The 16134-nt window shown below is 35.3% G+C and overlaps 2 protein-coding genes across 2 annotated transcripts in view; one reads left to right on the forward strand and one right to left on the reverse strand.

Annotated features, from left to right (window-relative positions):
* LOC126883295 (mannosyl-oligosaccharide alpha-1,2-mannosidase IA-like) overlaps positions 1 to 16134 on the forward strand; it is a 662535-nt gene that overhangs the window by 203588 nt on the left and 442813 nt on the right. The window lies entirely within an intron of this gene.
* The window catches only part of LOC126883296 (catalase-like), a 125776-nt gene that overhangs the window by 2089 nt on the left and 107553 nt on the right, over positions 1 to 16134 (reverse strand). The window contains exon 6 of the mRNA XM_050648658.1: positions 13964 to 14082. Coding sequence (XP_050504615.1) covers positions 13964 to 14082 — 119 coding nt within the window. The remainder of the gene's footprint in view (positions 1 to 13963; positions 14083 to 16134) is intronic.

Genomic DNA, 16134 nt, shown 5'->3' on the forward strand with positions numbered 1-16134 from the left:
TTTTTCTTCCTATTTTTTTTGGCCTGAAATTTTTTTTGGAGTAGTTCTCTATATGTGTAATAATCTCTAGGTACGGAATTTCTTGGCCCGGCCCTCTAAGTCTTCGTTTTAAATCCATGAAAAATCAGAATTTTTGTACTGAGTAACTCAAATTACCTAGTTTTTTAGGACTCAGTTTAATACATTCGAATAATATTCCAGGCTGTATGCTCGCCCCCGTTAGGTAAATTATTCCGATTCGTTTTTTTTTGCGCAAACAGGATGCCAGGCGGTATCGCGGTCGGAAAATTGTTTAAATATTTTTTTTTAAACAAATTCAAAAAATATTTTTTTTTTACTTCAGACAATTTTTTTTTAGTTTCTTTGATTCATTCTGAGCAAAAACGATGTTTTGTGATTTTTCTCTAAAATTGATTGTTGTCGAGCTATACCCAATTTAAAATTTGAAAAACGCAAAAACGGGAATTTTCAAGGCTTAATAACTCGGTTAAAATTATTATTATGAAAGTCACAAAGTGACCAAATCAAAGTTTAAAGTCCTCCCTACAAGATTTTGAAGAAATTTTTGTCATTTCTTTATTACGAAGCTGTTATTTTTAAAAAATAACAATGAGCGCTAAGCGTGTATCTCTCGAGCACTCACCACTCGCCTCCATACGCGCTCAACGCTCATTATTGATAATTAACAATAACAGCTTCGTTATAAAATAAAGACAAAAATTGGTTCAAGATCTTGTAGGGAGAGCTTTAAACTTTGATTTGGTCACTTTCCGACTTTCATAATCATAATTTTAACCGAGTTATTAAGCCTTGAAAATTCCCATTTTCGCGTTTTTCAAATTTTAAATTTCGTATAACTCGACAACAATCAATTTTAGAGAAAAATCATAAGAAATCTTTTTTGGTCAGAATGAACCAAAACAACTAAAAAAAATTTGTCTGAAGTGAAAAAATTAATTTTTTGAATTCGTTTAAAAAAAATGATTTGAACAATTTTCCGACCGCAATGCCGCCTGGCACCCTGTTTGTGAAAAAAAAAACGAATCAGAATAATTTACCTAACGGGGGCGAGCATACAACCTAGACTATTATTGGAATCGATTAAACTGAGTCCTACAAACTAGGTACTTTGAGTTACTCAGTACAAAAAATCCTGATTTTTCATGGATTTAAAACGAAGTTTTAGAGGGCCGGGCCAAGAAATTCCGTCCGTACCTAGAGATTATTATACATAAAGAGAACTACCACCAAAAAAAATTTCAGGTTAAAAAAATAGGAAGAAAAAAGTTGCACATGGCTAAAAATTCCAAAAAACGCTGTTTTTGAAAAAAAGGGCCCTGCTCAAATGCATGTATCTTCGCTCCCTTTCGACATAAAAAATATACCTATACTCCGTCCCATCTTGACTTTACAGTATAAGGAACATAAGCAACGCAGTTCCTATGAGAGTTTTTAACGCGGTAATTCCGATTTTATCAAAAATAATTTATAATCGAACATTAGAGAGATTAAATTAAATCTTTTTTAGAAAGGAAATCTACAATTTTAGGATTCATATCCGTTTAAGTTTATTTGATATAATAATATGTACTATAGTTATTACGCATATGAATCCTAAAATTGTAAATTGTCTTTCTAAAAAAGTTTTAATTTAATCTCTATAATGTTCGATTACAAATTATTTTTGATAAAATCGACATCACTGCGCTAAAAACTCTCATAATGACTGCATTGCCTATGTTCCCTATACTGTAAAGTCAAGGTGGGACATACTATAGAATTATTTTAAACTTTGCCTTAATACCTTAAAAATAAGGTATTGTAAAAGATCTGTCGACGTCACGTTCAAATTTGGCAATAGAATGAAAAAGATAAGAAAAGATCAATTTTTCAAAATTTGCTTTGCACTTAATGAGTTCCCCAAGGGGTGCAAAGCTGTCTCGCCTCCTCGTAGTGCACCCTGGGTAACGCTAAATGAGCAGCAACATCGAACCGCCAGACCATCTTTCAGATCTCCTGGCGAACACATTGCAGTACAACCATGCAACAAACAAAAAACGGTTCTTCTCAGAATCATCTGACAATTGGACCAACAATCCGAGTATGCCAAATAAACATTGAAGGTATTAGCAGAAGCAAGAGCGAATACATCAGCAAGCTCCTTGCAAAACATAGCATTGACATAGCCACAGTTCAGGAAACACACACTGCTGATGACTTACAACTGAACAACCGAGGTCAAATTCCAGGATATAGATTGGTAGCCTCACTTAATCACCCACAATATGGAATTGCTACCTATTGTAGAACAGATATAAAAAATGTTAGCACCGTACATTCTTACTCATCCCAAGAACTCTTCATACTGGCAACCGTAATAGACAAGATCACAATAGTTAATATATATAAACCACCAAACGCAATATGGCCACCAGAAGTGCTTCCCTCATTCCCGCATCCATCAATATATACGGGAGACTTCAATAGTCATCACACTACATGGGGCTATAACCAGTGTAATCTCCAAGGCGAACAAGTGATTAAATGGGCGGAGCTCAAGCATCTTAGACTTCTGCACGATGCAAAACAGAAGCCTACCTTTTTTTCCGCTAGATGGCAGAAAGGCTACAACCCAGATCTTACATTTATATCCACCAAAGATGACTGCCATAATCATGCAACTAGAGAAGTTCTTGATAATTTCCCAAAATCGCAGCATAGGCCGGTGATAACAACTATGGGCATCACTATTCCCATTATAAACTCAATTCCTCTGCCTAGATGGAACTTTCGTAAGGCAAACTGGGATAAGTACCAAGCACAATTGGAGAAAGATATCAGATATATTGAGCCTAAGGTAGAAAACTACGGAAGATTCGCCAAACTTATAATTAGCTGTGCTAAAAAACATGTTCCACGTGGCCTAACCAAATCCTACATCCCATGCTGGACCGAAGAATGCAAAGACCTGTATGATCAATATGAGCAAACCAGAGACCCAGATCTAGGGGAACAACTTCTAGAGTCTCTAAATTCTGCAAGAACTACCAGGTGGAGGGAAACTCTCGAAAACCTTAACTTCACGCATAGCAGTCGCACTGTCTGGAATCTGCTCAGAAAACTGGACACAGGCGCTAGTATCCCAACAACTAACTCTTCATTACCAAATCCAGAAGATATAGCGAAACGCATTGCGCAAATCTCCAAACCAGTCATAGAAAAGGCTCATAAAAGAGAAGTACGATATCAGCTCAAAAAAATCAAAACTGCTTCTCAACAAAGCCTACCCATTATGAGGCAAATAGAGACCGAGGAACTTTTCAACGCTCTAGACTTAATTAAGTGCCGCAAAGCTGCTGGAGTTGACAAAATATATCCTGAGTTCATAAAACACATTGGTCCAAAAACTCGAAAGTGGCTCCTCGACTTCTTCAACCAGATAATGACGACGCAAAAGCTCCCCAAACTATTCAAGCAAAGCAAAGTCATCGCAATCTGTAAACCAGGCAAAGATGCTTCATTGCCCGAGAGTTACAGACCAATCGCCCTTTTAAGTGTCTGCTATAAGATCTTTGAGAGGATAATCTACGCGAGACTTTTACACTCTGTAAGCGAAAATATTCCCGTTGAACAAGCTGGATTTATGCCAGGAAGGAACTGCAGTGATCAAGTTCTTTCTCTAACCACATTTATTGAAAATGGCTTCCAAAAGAAAATCAAAACGGCAGTAGCATTCATTGATCTGACTTGTGCTTACGACACGGTATGGAAAGAAGGACTACTACTAAAATTGTACCAAATGGTACCATGCCAATCATTTAATAAGCTAATAAATCAAATGCAGTGTGACAGATTATTCCAAGTTAGAGTTAATGGGAAAACTAGTAAATACAGAAGTTTACAGAATGGGTTACCCCAAGGATCGGTTCTATCGCCGCTCCTGTTTAACATTTACACCTCAGACGCTCCCACTACAATCTCACGCAAGTTTATTTATGCAGATGACATGGCTTTAGGCATACAAGAAAGAAACATCGAGAACGCCCAAGCTATCCTAGAAAGCGACTTACATACTATTAACACATATTTTAAAAAATGGGGCCTTCAGCCAAATCCCACAAAAACAGAAGTTACTGCCTTCCATCTAAATAACCGGGAAGTGAACTACAGACTAAACATAGAAAGCGAAGGGGTTACCCTAAAACATAGCCCAAATCCAAAATATCTCGGTGTAACACTGGATCGTACTCTAACTTTCAAGGAACACTTACATAAAACTGCAGCTAAAGTAAAAACTCGCAATAATATCATTCACAAGCTTGCAAACACCTCTTGGGGAGCCAATGCAGACACAATCAGGACAAGCGCTCTTGCATTAGTCTATTCAACAGCCGAATATTGTGCTCCAGTCTGGCTAAACAGTCACCATACTAACGTCCTAGACACACAACTAAACCAGACAATGAGGTATATTACGGGGACCATAAAAAGCACACCAACTCAGTGGCTTCCAGTTCTGAGCAACATTGCACCAACCAAAACACGACGGTTAGCTGCCCTTAAATCACAATACCAAAAATGTCAAAAGAATCCCTCATTGCCAATAAATACCGACATAGATCAGTTAAACCAGGGCCATTTGCGGCTGAGATCTCGAAACCCGCCAACAAGAACAGCAAAAATCTTCCAAACAATTTCACAATCGATGAGCGTTGGATAAGCGAATGGAACGAAGAAGTGAACAATGCACACCTAATAGGAAATCCCACAGTCAAACTCAACGGTTTCTCTCTTCCGCGCCGAGAACGGTGTAATCTGAACCGAATCAGGGCAGGTCATGGAGTGTGCAATAAATCACTTAACCAATGGGGCATCGCAGACAGCCCGCTATGTGACAAATGCAATGCTGCTGAACAAACAGTCCACCACATTACACAAGAATGTCCAGCCACACGATTCGAAGGAAGCTTAATCGAAATCCACGAACTAACTCCTGAGGCAATGGAATGGCTCCACAGTAGCAATATCCGCCTTTAATGTTTTCATTTTCATTTATATTCTTACAATCTATTGTATGTTTTAGCAATGTGTAAAGTTCATACGAATATATATATAGTTCCCCAAAATTAGGCTCAATATTAAGAAATTTGAAAATTTATTTGTGAATACTAGACGTCAAAACAAAAAAACTCCAGTTTTAAAAATTAAATTTGCTTTAAAAGGTTTCGAGATATCGTAATTTAAAAATAACGCTCAAAACCTTTAAAAGGTCAATTTTAGGCCTTTTCAGGGCCCCTATCTCAGGCCCTATGAGACCTAGGGGCCTATAATTCTCAGGAAAATATTTTTTAATGAGGTACAATAACATACTAAAATTTGGTACAAATCCGAGGACCTCGTCCACAAAATTCGGCGAAATCGTTTGGAATTGCTCAGATACATAAAATATTTATAGGCTATTGATTATGTACTTTAGAAAGGAACTACAACGTTAACGGGTTTTTATTGTTTCATATTATCAATGGATCTCTAAATATGAAAAAACCGCGGAGTGTTACCATTTAAAGGGGTGCGTTTTTGAGAAAGAAGTGAATTAGTTCCTAGGCACAGAGTGCATTAGGGTGAGTTCTTTGCACTTTTGGTACAAACACGTCTACAGATCAATTGTTCCAGATTAAATTTACTAACAAAATATCACCTTTTTAAGTCAACATTTTTTTTTACAAAAATATATTAAAAAAAGAGCAAAAATAAACAAGAAAGAAAGCAATTTTGTTTTTTGCCCCAAAATTTTTTTCCACGGAGATATAGGTATAGGCCAGGGGTGGCCAAACTGTGGCTCGCGAGCCAAATGTGGCTCTTTGAAGGATTATTTGTGGCCCTCAATAAATATCTGAATTAATTTTAATTTTTTTCTTTCAAAATGTCTTAAATAAGTCAAGTAAGTAATAATTACTGACAACAAAAAATATAAAAGACTAAGTGTAACATCAGGACTTTGACAAGGAGACCCCTTATCACCGTTGCTATTCAATTTGGCCTTAGAATATGTAATAAGTAAAATATCATCTGACATGACAGAGGGATTTGTGAATCGATGATCAAAACTATTGTTGGCCTTTGCTGGTGATGTAGGTGCAATTACTTATTCTACAACAGACGTGAGAGAGGTGTTTTCACAACTCGAGGAAGAAACAGGTAGTCTGGGCCTTTGAATAAATGAAGAGAAAACGAAATACTTGCTAGTAACCAAAAATCCAAGACCAAGAGTTAGGCAGAACATAACTATTAATGACTACAACTTCGAAGTAGTAAAAGAGTTTAAATATCTGGGGGCGGTGATCATAACCAGATATAAAAAGAGGTCTCGGCAAGGATAGCTGCGGTGAATAGAGCATCTTACTCCCTATTATCATTGTTAAGATCCAAGTTGCTAAAAAGGCATTCTGAATTAATACTGTACATGCCAATTATTATCCCAATGGTTAAATAATATGGATGTGAAACATGGACTCTACATCAGCGGAAAATAAATATGCTGCCGGTTTTAAAAGGAAAGTTCTCAGAATGATATTTGGCTCTCAAAGAGATGAATTGACAGGAGAGTGGAGAAGGCGCCGCAAAGCTGAATTGGTGACTATGTATTACTAGATACATCTTAAAACATATTTATAAAAGCTAAGATAAAATGGGCAGGTCATGTGGTAAGATCAGAGGAAGACAGAGTGTTTTTTGAGAGTCGGTAGATCAGTAGGCCGTACCAGAAAAAGATGGAAGGATGATGAAGAATCTAAATATACTGAAATAGTAAAGGTTGCTTGTAGAATTATTTCCATATTTGACACAAAACGATGTGAACAATTTTATTTCAATTTAAAATGGCTCGTGTTATCAATGAGCTTGGCCACCCCTGGTATAGGCAGTGCTTCACAGAAAACGAACTTCCATCCTTCCTCTTTAAAATAACCTTTGGTAGAATTCTCTAGGATTTATAGTTTCCGAAAGATGATTTTTCAAAGTTCGCCGCTCACAGCATTTTTGGGCCATTTCCCCCATTATTTCGCAAACATTGTTCTGTAATTTTTTTCTACGCATTTCTAGATATGTGCAATGGTAGGTACATTTAGTAGGAAGAGAAGTCAATTACCATTAAAATGGTCTACTGTATAAGGTTGTACGACTATTTTTAAGCAAGTTATGGTTTTCCAAAATTTTATACTTTTAGCGATTTTTTATTTTTTTACGATTATTTTTTAAATTTCTCTTTATAATCTTTTTTCTTACACATTTAGGTATATACGTTGTGGACTGTATATGTTACGGACAATGATGTAAATTGGCCATTGACGTTAAAGACCGGGCATTGTCGTGAATGTCCATTTGCCTTAGTTATTAGCGACAATGTCCGGCCATTAACGACAATAACATTAGCTATTGGCCAATGTTGTAAAAAATAACCTAAAATTAGAGTTTTCATCAATAACCGGTCAATAACGACAGTGGCCAAAGGCAAAGGGCCAATGTTGATAAATAAATAAAATTAGGTATGATGTCCTATTATTTATTTTATATAGGGTGTCCCAAAAGTAGTGGAACGGTCGAAAATTCCGCGAACTAAACATCTGATCGAAAAACTGAAAAATACGTGTTCAATCATTTTCAAAAATCTATCCAATGACACTAAACACCAACCCCCACTACACCCCCTGGAGGTGGGGTGGGGGTAACTTTAAAATCTCAAATGGAAACCTCTAGTTTTTCTTGCAGATTTGGATTCGTTACGTAAAAGTAGGCAACTTTTATCAAAGACATTTTTTCGAACTGTGGATAGATGGCGCTACAATTGGAAAAAACGATTTATCCTGATACCATAGGTAAATTATAGAAACGGTCTAATATCTCGAGAAATACACTTCGAAATGAGAAACCAAAAAACAGGTTTTTAATATGTTTCGAAAACCTATCGATAAACACCAAACATGACCTTCTAACCCACCCCCTGGAGATGGGATGGGGGGTAAATTTAAAATCTTAAATAGCAACCCCCACTTTTTATTGCAGATTCGAAGTCGTCATGTAAAATTAAACAACATTTATTCGAAACATTTTTTAAATTGCTGATAGATGGCGCTAATAAATCGTATTTTTCCAATTAAAGCGCCATCTATCAACAATTCTAAAAAATGTTTCGGATAAATGTTGCTTAATTTTTCATGACGAATCCGAATCTGTAATAAAAAGTGGGGGTTGGTATTTAAGATTTTAAAGTTACCCCCCACCCCACCTCTAGGGGGTGGGTTGGAGGGTCATGTTCAGTGTTATTCGATAGGTTTTCGAAAAGCATTAAAAACCTTTTTTTTTGGTTTCTCATTTGGAAGTGTATTTTTTGAGATATTAGACCGTTTCTATAATTTAGCTATGATATCAGGATAAATCGTTTTTCCCAATTGTAGCGCCATCTATCCACAGTTCGAAAAAATGTCTTGAATAAAAGTTACTTACTTTTACGTAACGGATCCAAATCTGCAAGAAAAACTAGGGGTTTCCATTTGAGATTTTAAAGTTACCCCCCACCCCACCTCCAGGGGGTGTAGTGGGGGTTGGTGTTTGGTGTCATTGGATAGATTTTTGAAAATGATTGAACACGTATTTTTCTGTTTTTCGATCCGATGTTTAGTTCGCGAAATATGCGACCGTTCCACTACTTTTGGGACACTCTGTATAAGATAGCTTTTGAAGGCTAATCATTTTTATTTTGACAAGATAGTGAACCATGGCATTTTGTAACACTTTTTACATAAATTTACTACGAGTAATGTCAGCACGAGCACAGAAATGAAGCAAATAATAAACATAACCTATCTTTTAGTCTAAATTTCAACATTGACCGATTAACAACGAGCTTTGATGACATTGACCGGACAATGATGGAAATGTTATCAAGAATTTAAAATTATCATTAATGTCCAGTTTCTATGGACAATAACGTTAATATCCGGCCATTGTCGATAATGACTAATTCAACAGGCCATTGTCGATATTGACCGGTTGATCCGGTGTGGTAAGAAAGAAAGCTTATTTTCTTTACTTTAAAATGGTGTACATATTGTAAAAAATTCTAGGACTATTTTTAAACAAGATATCCGTAGGGTATCCAAGGTATCCGTAATTTGAGAGAATTTTTTTTTAGGATTCTGTTAACCGAGATACTATAGTATCAAGCGGCGCCGCTAGGAGGAGCTTCTCCAACAATGCGTCTCAGAATACTTTAAGAACACTTGGTCATTTTGTACTCTAAACCGAGTAAAGCATGAAAAAGAAAAAGAAAATAATCGTTTTCGTTTTGATTCAATTCGAGTCTCTTGCCATCCTCTGACACGGTGTTTCTGGATCTTTATCCTTTATCAAAGAGGCTATTGCAAGTAGACTCTAGACTGGAGAAGCTCCTCCTAGCGGCGCCGCTTGATACTATAGTATCTCGGTTAACAGAATCCTGACTCGTGGTCGAAATTTATTTTATTTAATTTTTTTTTAATTAGAAGAATATAATTGCATATTATAACATAATTTTTAATTTCAAATAACTTTTCTTAGTAACACTTTTCCATATTGTGAAATATAAAGGTACTTTGCTCTTGAGCGAAATTCATATTTTTTAACAGACCTCGTATACTATTGATAAAATTTGATATCTGATGATTGCATATTAGGTTTTAGGCTTTGCAGAGCATTTTATGAAGAATAAATTTTTTCATAAAGTTAATAATAAAAAAAAATTCCATATGGTTCCAACTTAGTAGGATATATTGCATGTGTGTATGTCACATTTTAAAAAAGCATATCTTGTTTAAAAATAGTCCTAAAATTTTTTACAATGCACCATTTTAAAGTAAAGAAAATAAGCTTTCTTTTGTATTCAGCAATGTATATACCTAAATTTAGAAGAAAAGTTATAATGAGAAATTTAAAAATAATCGTAAAACATATCAAAAATCGTTAAAAGTATAAATGTTTGAAAAATCATATCTTGCTTAAAAATAGTCATACAACCTTCTGTAATAGACCATTTTAAAGGCAATTGACTTCTCTTCCTACTAAATATACCATTGTAGACTACTAAAACCCTACTACAACTGCGTAGAAAAACGTTACAGAACAATGTTTGCGAAATAATAAGGAAAATGACCCAAAAATGCAGTGAGTGGCGAACTTTGAAAAATCATATTTCGGAAATCATCAATCCTAAAGACTTCCACCAAACGTCATTTTAAAGAGGAAGGATAGAAGTTTTCTTCTGTGAAGCAATGCCTATACCTATATCCCCGTGGTAAAAAGTTATGGGACAAAAAACAAAATTGCTTTCATTCGTGTTTTTTTGCTATTTTGTTGAATATATCTTTGCAAAAAAAAATATTTTTGACTTTAAAAGGTGATATTTTGATAGTAAATTTAACCTGATACAAGTTTTCTGTAGACGCGTTTGTTCCCAAAGTGCATAGAACTCACCCTGATGCACCCTGTGCCTAGGGACTAATTCACCCCTTTCTCAAAAGTGCACCCCTTTAAATGGTAGCACTCCGCGGTTTTTTCATATTTAGAGGTCCATTGACCATATGAAACAATAAAACCCCGTTAACAGTGTAGTTGCTTTTAGCTCTCTTATTTGGAACATAATCAATAGCCTAATGAACATACAACAAATGTTGTATTTAGTGTTGCCCAAAATCGGTCTTGGTCTTGCAGTCTTGGTCTTGTTCTTGCGTTTTCGCAAGACCAAGACCAAGACCGCCTAATTTTAGCAAGACCAAGACTTACCGTGCAAGACTTGAGCAAGAACAAGACTAAGTCTGCGAGATTCTTGCGTCTTGCAGTTAGAACTGAGGGTCGTTTTAGGGAGTATATAAGTTCGGCTATATTCTTAGATACTCTATGAGAAACAAAAAAAATTGTAACAACAATTTTGAAAATTGGACTTTACGAACAATACCATAAACATACATAGCGAATCAAAATATCTATTAAAAGAACACTCGACACATTTGACATGTACTCAGAGGTCATTAAAAAATAAAAAAATTTAGTACACTTTCTCAGCAGCCGACTTCTTTGCTCTGAAATTAATGTTCTGGTTTTGAGAATAGTCGTGTTCTAATCATATTCATATAACACAACATTCCTGCGTTGCGACGCCTACTAGGTCTGGCTCCCGCGTATGAAAAAAAAGTTGATTAATAGCAAGCTGAAAATTTGTTAATAGCTTAAGGGTGTCTAGTTGGACAAACTTTGATATATAGGAACACTGGAACAGGAGAAGTTTTAATTGTGGAACAGGTTAAAAATTTGGAACGGCCAGACCACGAAAACGTCACATGCATTTTGTCCGACAGAACTTCCAATTGATTTTTTTACCCTTTCATTAAACTCTCATGCAAAAATCAGGCTGCTATTTATCACCAAATGGGAATTATAATGAGTGGAACAAGTAGAATATGTCAAATGACAGGAATTATGACAGGTGATAAATAGCAGTCTCATTTTTGCATGAGAGTTTAATGAAAGGGTAACAAATCAATTGAAAGTTCTGTCGGACAAAATACATGTGACGTTTTCGTGGTCTGACCGTTCCAAATTTTTAACCTGTTCCACAATTAAAACTTCCCCTGTTCCAGTGTTCCCATATATCAAAGTTTGTCCTACTAGACACCCTTAAGCTATTAACAAATTTTCAACTTGCTATTAATTAACTTTTTTTTCATACGCGGGATCCAGACCTAGTAATACCGAATATCGTATCCAAACTTTTTAAAAATATGTCACCTTAGCACTTATATAAATTTACATAAATAATTTTTTTCATTATTAGTTTTCTAGGAATATAACCAGAAATTTTATCAGTATACATTATCATAGTAAGACTATTATGTATTGTTTCTGCTGCACAGTCAATGGTCTTACTATAATAATGTATACTGATGTGTCCCGTGTTATGAGGTCACTCGGCTAAACAAAATTTTTGCTGAAACAGCGCGGCTATTATTTGTAAGTATCATAACCAGACAAAAGTATAGATAACGCACCACCTTAAAAAACAGGTCATTTTTAATGGCTCAAATTTTCTAAACCTGTTGTCCAATTTAAGTGATTTTTTTTAATATTTTGTCTTATTCTTTATAAATATTGCAGTAATACATAATAGATATTGTTGCTAGACAGGTCAATTAATTATTGTCAGTGTATACCGGGTGTACCAATTAAACTGTGTTTTTCTCACTCTGTGGAATATTGTAGCATCATGCTAACTTATTATTCTAGCATGCAATAGCATACTGAAATTAAAGCCCAACTATAGCCTCATATTTTCTTAACAGTATGTTTTTTATTCCTTCATTTATATTGGATAATACAAAAGTTAGGTACTTTTTTTCTTTTTTAACTAGCCATGTTCTTCATCAATACAGAATGTTTTTAAATAAGTATGGCAAAATTTAATGGGTAATTCTGCACGAAAAAGTAATGACAGTTTGCTTCATAAACGTTTACTTTATAAATGCTTTGTTTACCAAATAGGGGGGGGGGGGGTTGAAATTTGTCTTACAAACTGACGATTTATTTATTGCTCTAAAACCGGTTGAGATATGTAAATGAAATTTTGTGGATTTTAAGAGGTAGTTTTAACTTTAGTTAGTTAGAACATAGGCAGGGATCACTTAGATCGTGAGTTCAAACCCCACCCGGTGTCAATTGTTTCGATATATATTAATTTGGCTAGTCTTTACTATGGTTATGATATTCAAGCTTAAAATGTACCTCTTTGTTACGTTGTTCTAAGATATGCAATTATTAATGGGCAACTGCGAGACTTGCAAGACTCTTGCTGCAAGACCAAGACCAAGACCGGGAGCGCAATACCAAGACCAAGACCAGGTGTACTGGCGCAAGACCAAGACTGTCTAAGTCTCGTCTTGGTCTTGCATTTGGGCAACACTAGTTGTATTTGAAAGGTCATTTGATCTAACTCGGTTGCTAGTTTCAACTGATTTGGATCTGGAGTAAGTAACCTCATGTTTTAATTTTTTAACCTTTTCAACAGTCAAAATTTCTTTCAGTATTATACAGTGGTTTACTTATTTCTAGGTATAACCTGATGATAGGCTGATTAGTCCGAAATCGTTTGTGATGTACATACCTACTTTGATTAGAACTTTAGATCTTTTTTAGAAACAATTTTTTAATAAAATTAAATACCATTTACAGAGGAAGATTTTTTAATTCTTAAGTAATTTTTATTATGGTCTACAGCCAATTAGAGGGATTCATTCCTTTTTGTATTGCATAAATAATCTGAAGTAATCACAAATAATCGGATAACTGTCCGATTTAAGTAAAAAAGAGCAATTTGCTGCTCTGCTTTGTGCGATGGTGTATATTTTTAATTCCTATATAACTAGGATTCTAAATATATTTTTTCCGTCGACCGTCCATTTATGATCAATTTTACCACCATCAAAATCATTGATTAATGAATGATTAACCCCTATTAATGAATGATTTTCTATTAATGAACGATTTCATTATAGGCAACACAACATACATTGCTTGCATAAATTAATTAAACGCTCTGTGATTGGCAGTGACCTGTGGTGTAGGCAACCAAACATATACCTATTTATATTCCCACTAAAAAATTTAAAATCAAGTTGCTGCTGTTAATGCTATCTGTCATTGTATGTCATTATTTACTTTATTGTTTAAAATTCTGTGTATTTGAAAAATCAAAAGATGGATATATCTTTATTTCTGAAAAGTACGGTCGACGGAAAAGTTTTGTAACGAACTCGTGAATTAAAATGGCGATTAACAATCTCGAACATTATCGCGCTCGCTTCGCTCACGCGTTAAAATATCTTAATTGTTAATCGTCCTTATTAATACACTTGTTGGTTAAATAACTATTAATATTCACCTTTTTGATTGGTCGGTTCACTGGTAGTTGTTCAAAATTGGTTCCAAGGCGGTGAAGGTGGGCATCGGGGTAACCAAACAGACGACCTTGCAGCAATCTATCGGGAGAACCTCCAAATCCTACAAAAAATATACATTACGTCAAATTTGGTTTTTACATACATATATGGTCCAATTCAAACAATTAGACGTGTATATAATAGATTTAATGACATCATAACCCACTGGTACAAACTTGACGGCAAACAAATTCAACACCATATACACACATGATTGCCCCAGATTGAGCAGAAAGGAACCCCTGATAGCAGTGATGATTCTGAACAAGAAGAGTCTGGAGAAGAAGATAATACCGAAAACAGAGAATTAGAAGAAGAATCTGAAAGTTTGCCTCTTGAGACCAATTCTGGAAATTTTAAGGAACTTATTAATTTACTGTGTCTTGAAAATGAAAAATTGGACCACGATATGAAAAACATGCCTAAGAATGCTAAATACACATCAAAAGACATTCAAGCTGATATTCTGACTGCAGCTTCTAATATAATAGTAAGAAATATTGTAGAAGAAATTAAAAATGGAAGCAAAGTCTATAGTTTGATCATTGATGAGGCTCGTGATGAAGGCCATAAAGAACAAATGAGCATTTGCTGCCGATACGTTTTAGAATCAGGGATAAGAGAACGATTTCTTGGTTTTGTACAATTGACTAAGCTGGACGCATTAGCTCTGGCAAACAAAATACAACATTTTTTAAACCACATCGGGCTTAATATTCAGCTCTGTGTCAGCCAGTCTTACGACGGAGCATCCGTTATGTCTGGAAAATTTTCCGGTGTACAGGCATTAGTGAGGGAAATCACGGGAAACCCCTGTCCATATGTGCACTGTCATGCTCACAAGCTCAACCTAGTTCTTGTCGATGTAAGTAAACGTGTACAGTCCGTATGGTGATACTATCGGCCTGTTAGAAGCAATATATGCTTTCCAGTCTGCTTCAACTTTACGCAATGAATTGTTCTCATTTGAAGTAAAAACTAAAAGTGGGACCAAGAAGTTGAAAGTTCCCCAGCATAGCGACACAAGATGGGTCTCAAAGTAAAAAGGAGTTAACTTTTTCAAAACCCAGTTTAGCTCAATTGTAGTGGCACTGCAAAAATGTGCTCAAAATAAAGCTAAGCCAAGAGAAGCTGCAGAAGCTATAGGCCTCCTCACCCAATTTCGTTCTTTTGATGTAATTTATTTTCTTGTTTGCTTAGACGAAATTTTATGCTACCTAAACATACTTTCCAAGCAACTACAGTCATCAAACATTGACATTGGGAAAAGCTTAAGACTTATTAAAGCAACAATAGAAAGTCTATGTAAGATGCGAACAGATGACAAGTTTGAAGAGTTATACAAAAAAGCTCAAGACATTTTTCAAGTTCAAGGAAGTGTGAGTGACTTTAGTGTGGAAAACAGACCTATAAGAAAGCAGACGCCATCCAGCAGTCTATCTGACTTTTTAGTTTTTGAAACTACCGGAAAAGGGAAATCAACGTGCAATGATGAAAGTGTTTCTAAAAAAACTCAATTTAAAGCAGAACTCTTTAGCATAGTTGATAATATTTCAGAAGAAATGGAAAAGAGATTCTCAGAAAATTCAAGTCTTCCAGCTTGCATATCATCATGTAATCCAAACTCACAGAATTTTCTGGATCCAAAAGAATTGTGTTCCTTTGCTAAATTTTGGGGAAAAGATGAAGAGTTTTGCAGTCAACTAAAAGCACAGTGTGACTTAGGCAAATCTATGTTTTCCAAATGTAAAAGTACAGAAGATCTGTAGCTTTTTTCCTTCGGTTCATTCAATGAGTTGAGATATATAGTGTCCGTTGTTCTAGTGATGCCTGTAAGTTCGGCGACAGCTGAAAGAAGTTTCTCATCGATGAGACGAATTAAAAACTGCTTAAGATCTACAATGATGGGGCAAAGACTTCACAGTTTGGGAGTGATTTCAATACAACGAGAACTTAGCTACAATCTCCTATGTCACCCTGAAATTGTTGTAGACGAATTCGCCGCTCAAAAAGGGAGAAGACTAAAGTTCCTTTTAAAATGAACTCCATCAGTTACATTTTTCTGTTCAATAGAAGGTTCAATTAAACAATTCATTAAACATTTTAAAATAAT

The sequence above is a fragment of the Diabrotica virgifera genome, chromosome 4, assembly GCF_917563875.1.
Source record: "Diabrotica virgifera virgifera chromosome 4, PGI_DIABVI_V3a".
In the NCBI taxonomy this organism is placed as follows: domain Eukaryota; kingdom Metazoa; phylum Arthropoda; class Insecta; order Coleoptera; family Chrysomelidae; genus Diabrotica; species Diabrotica virgifera.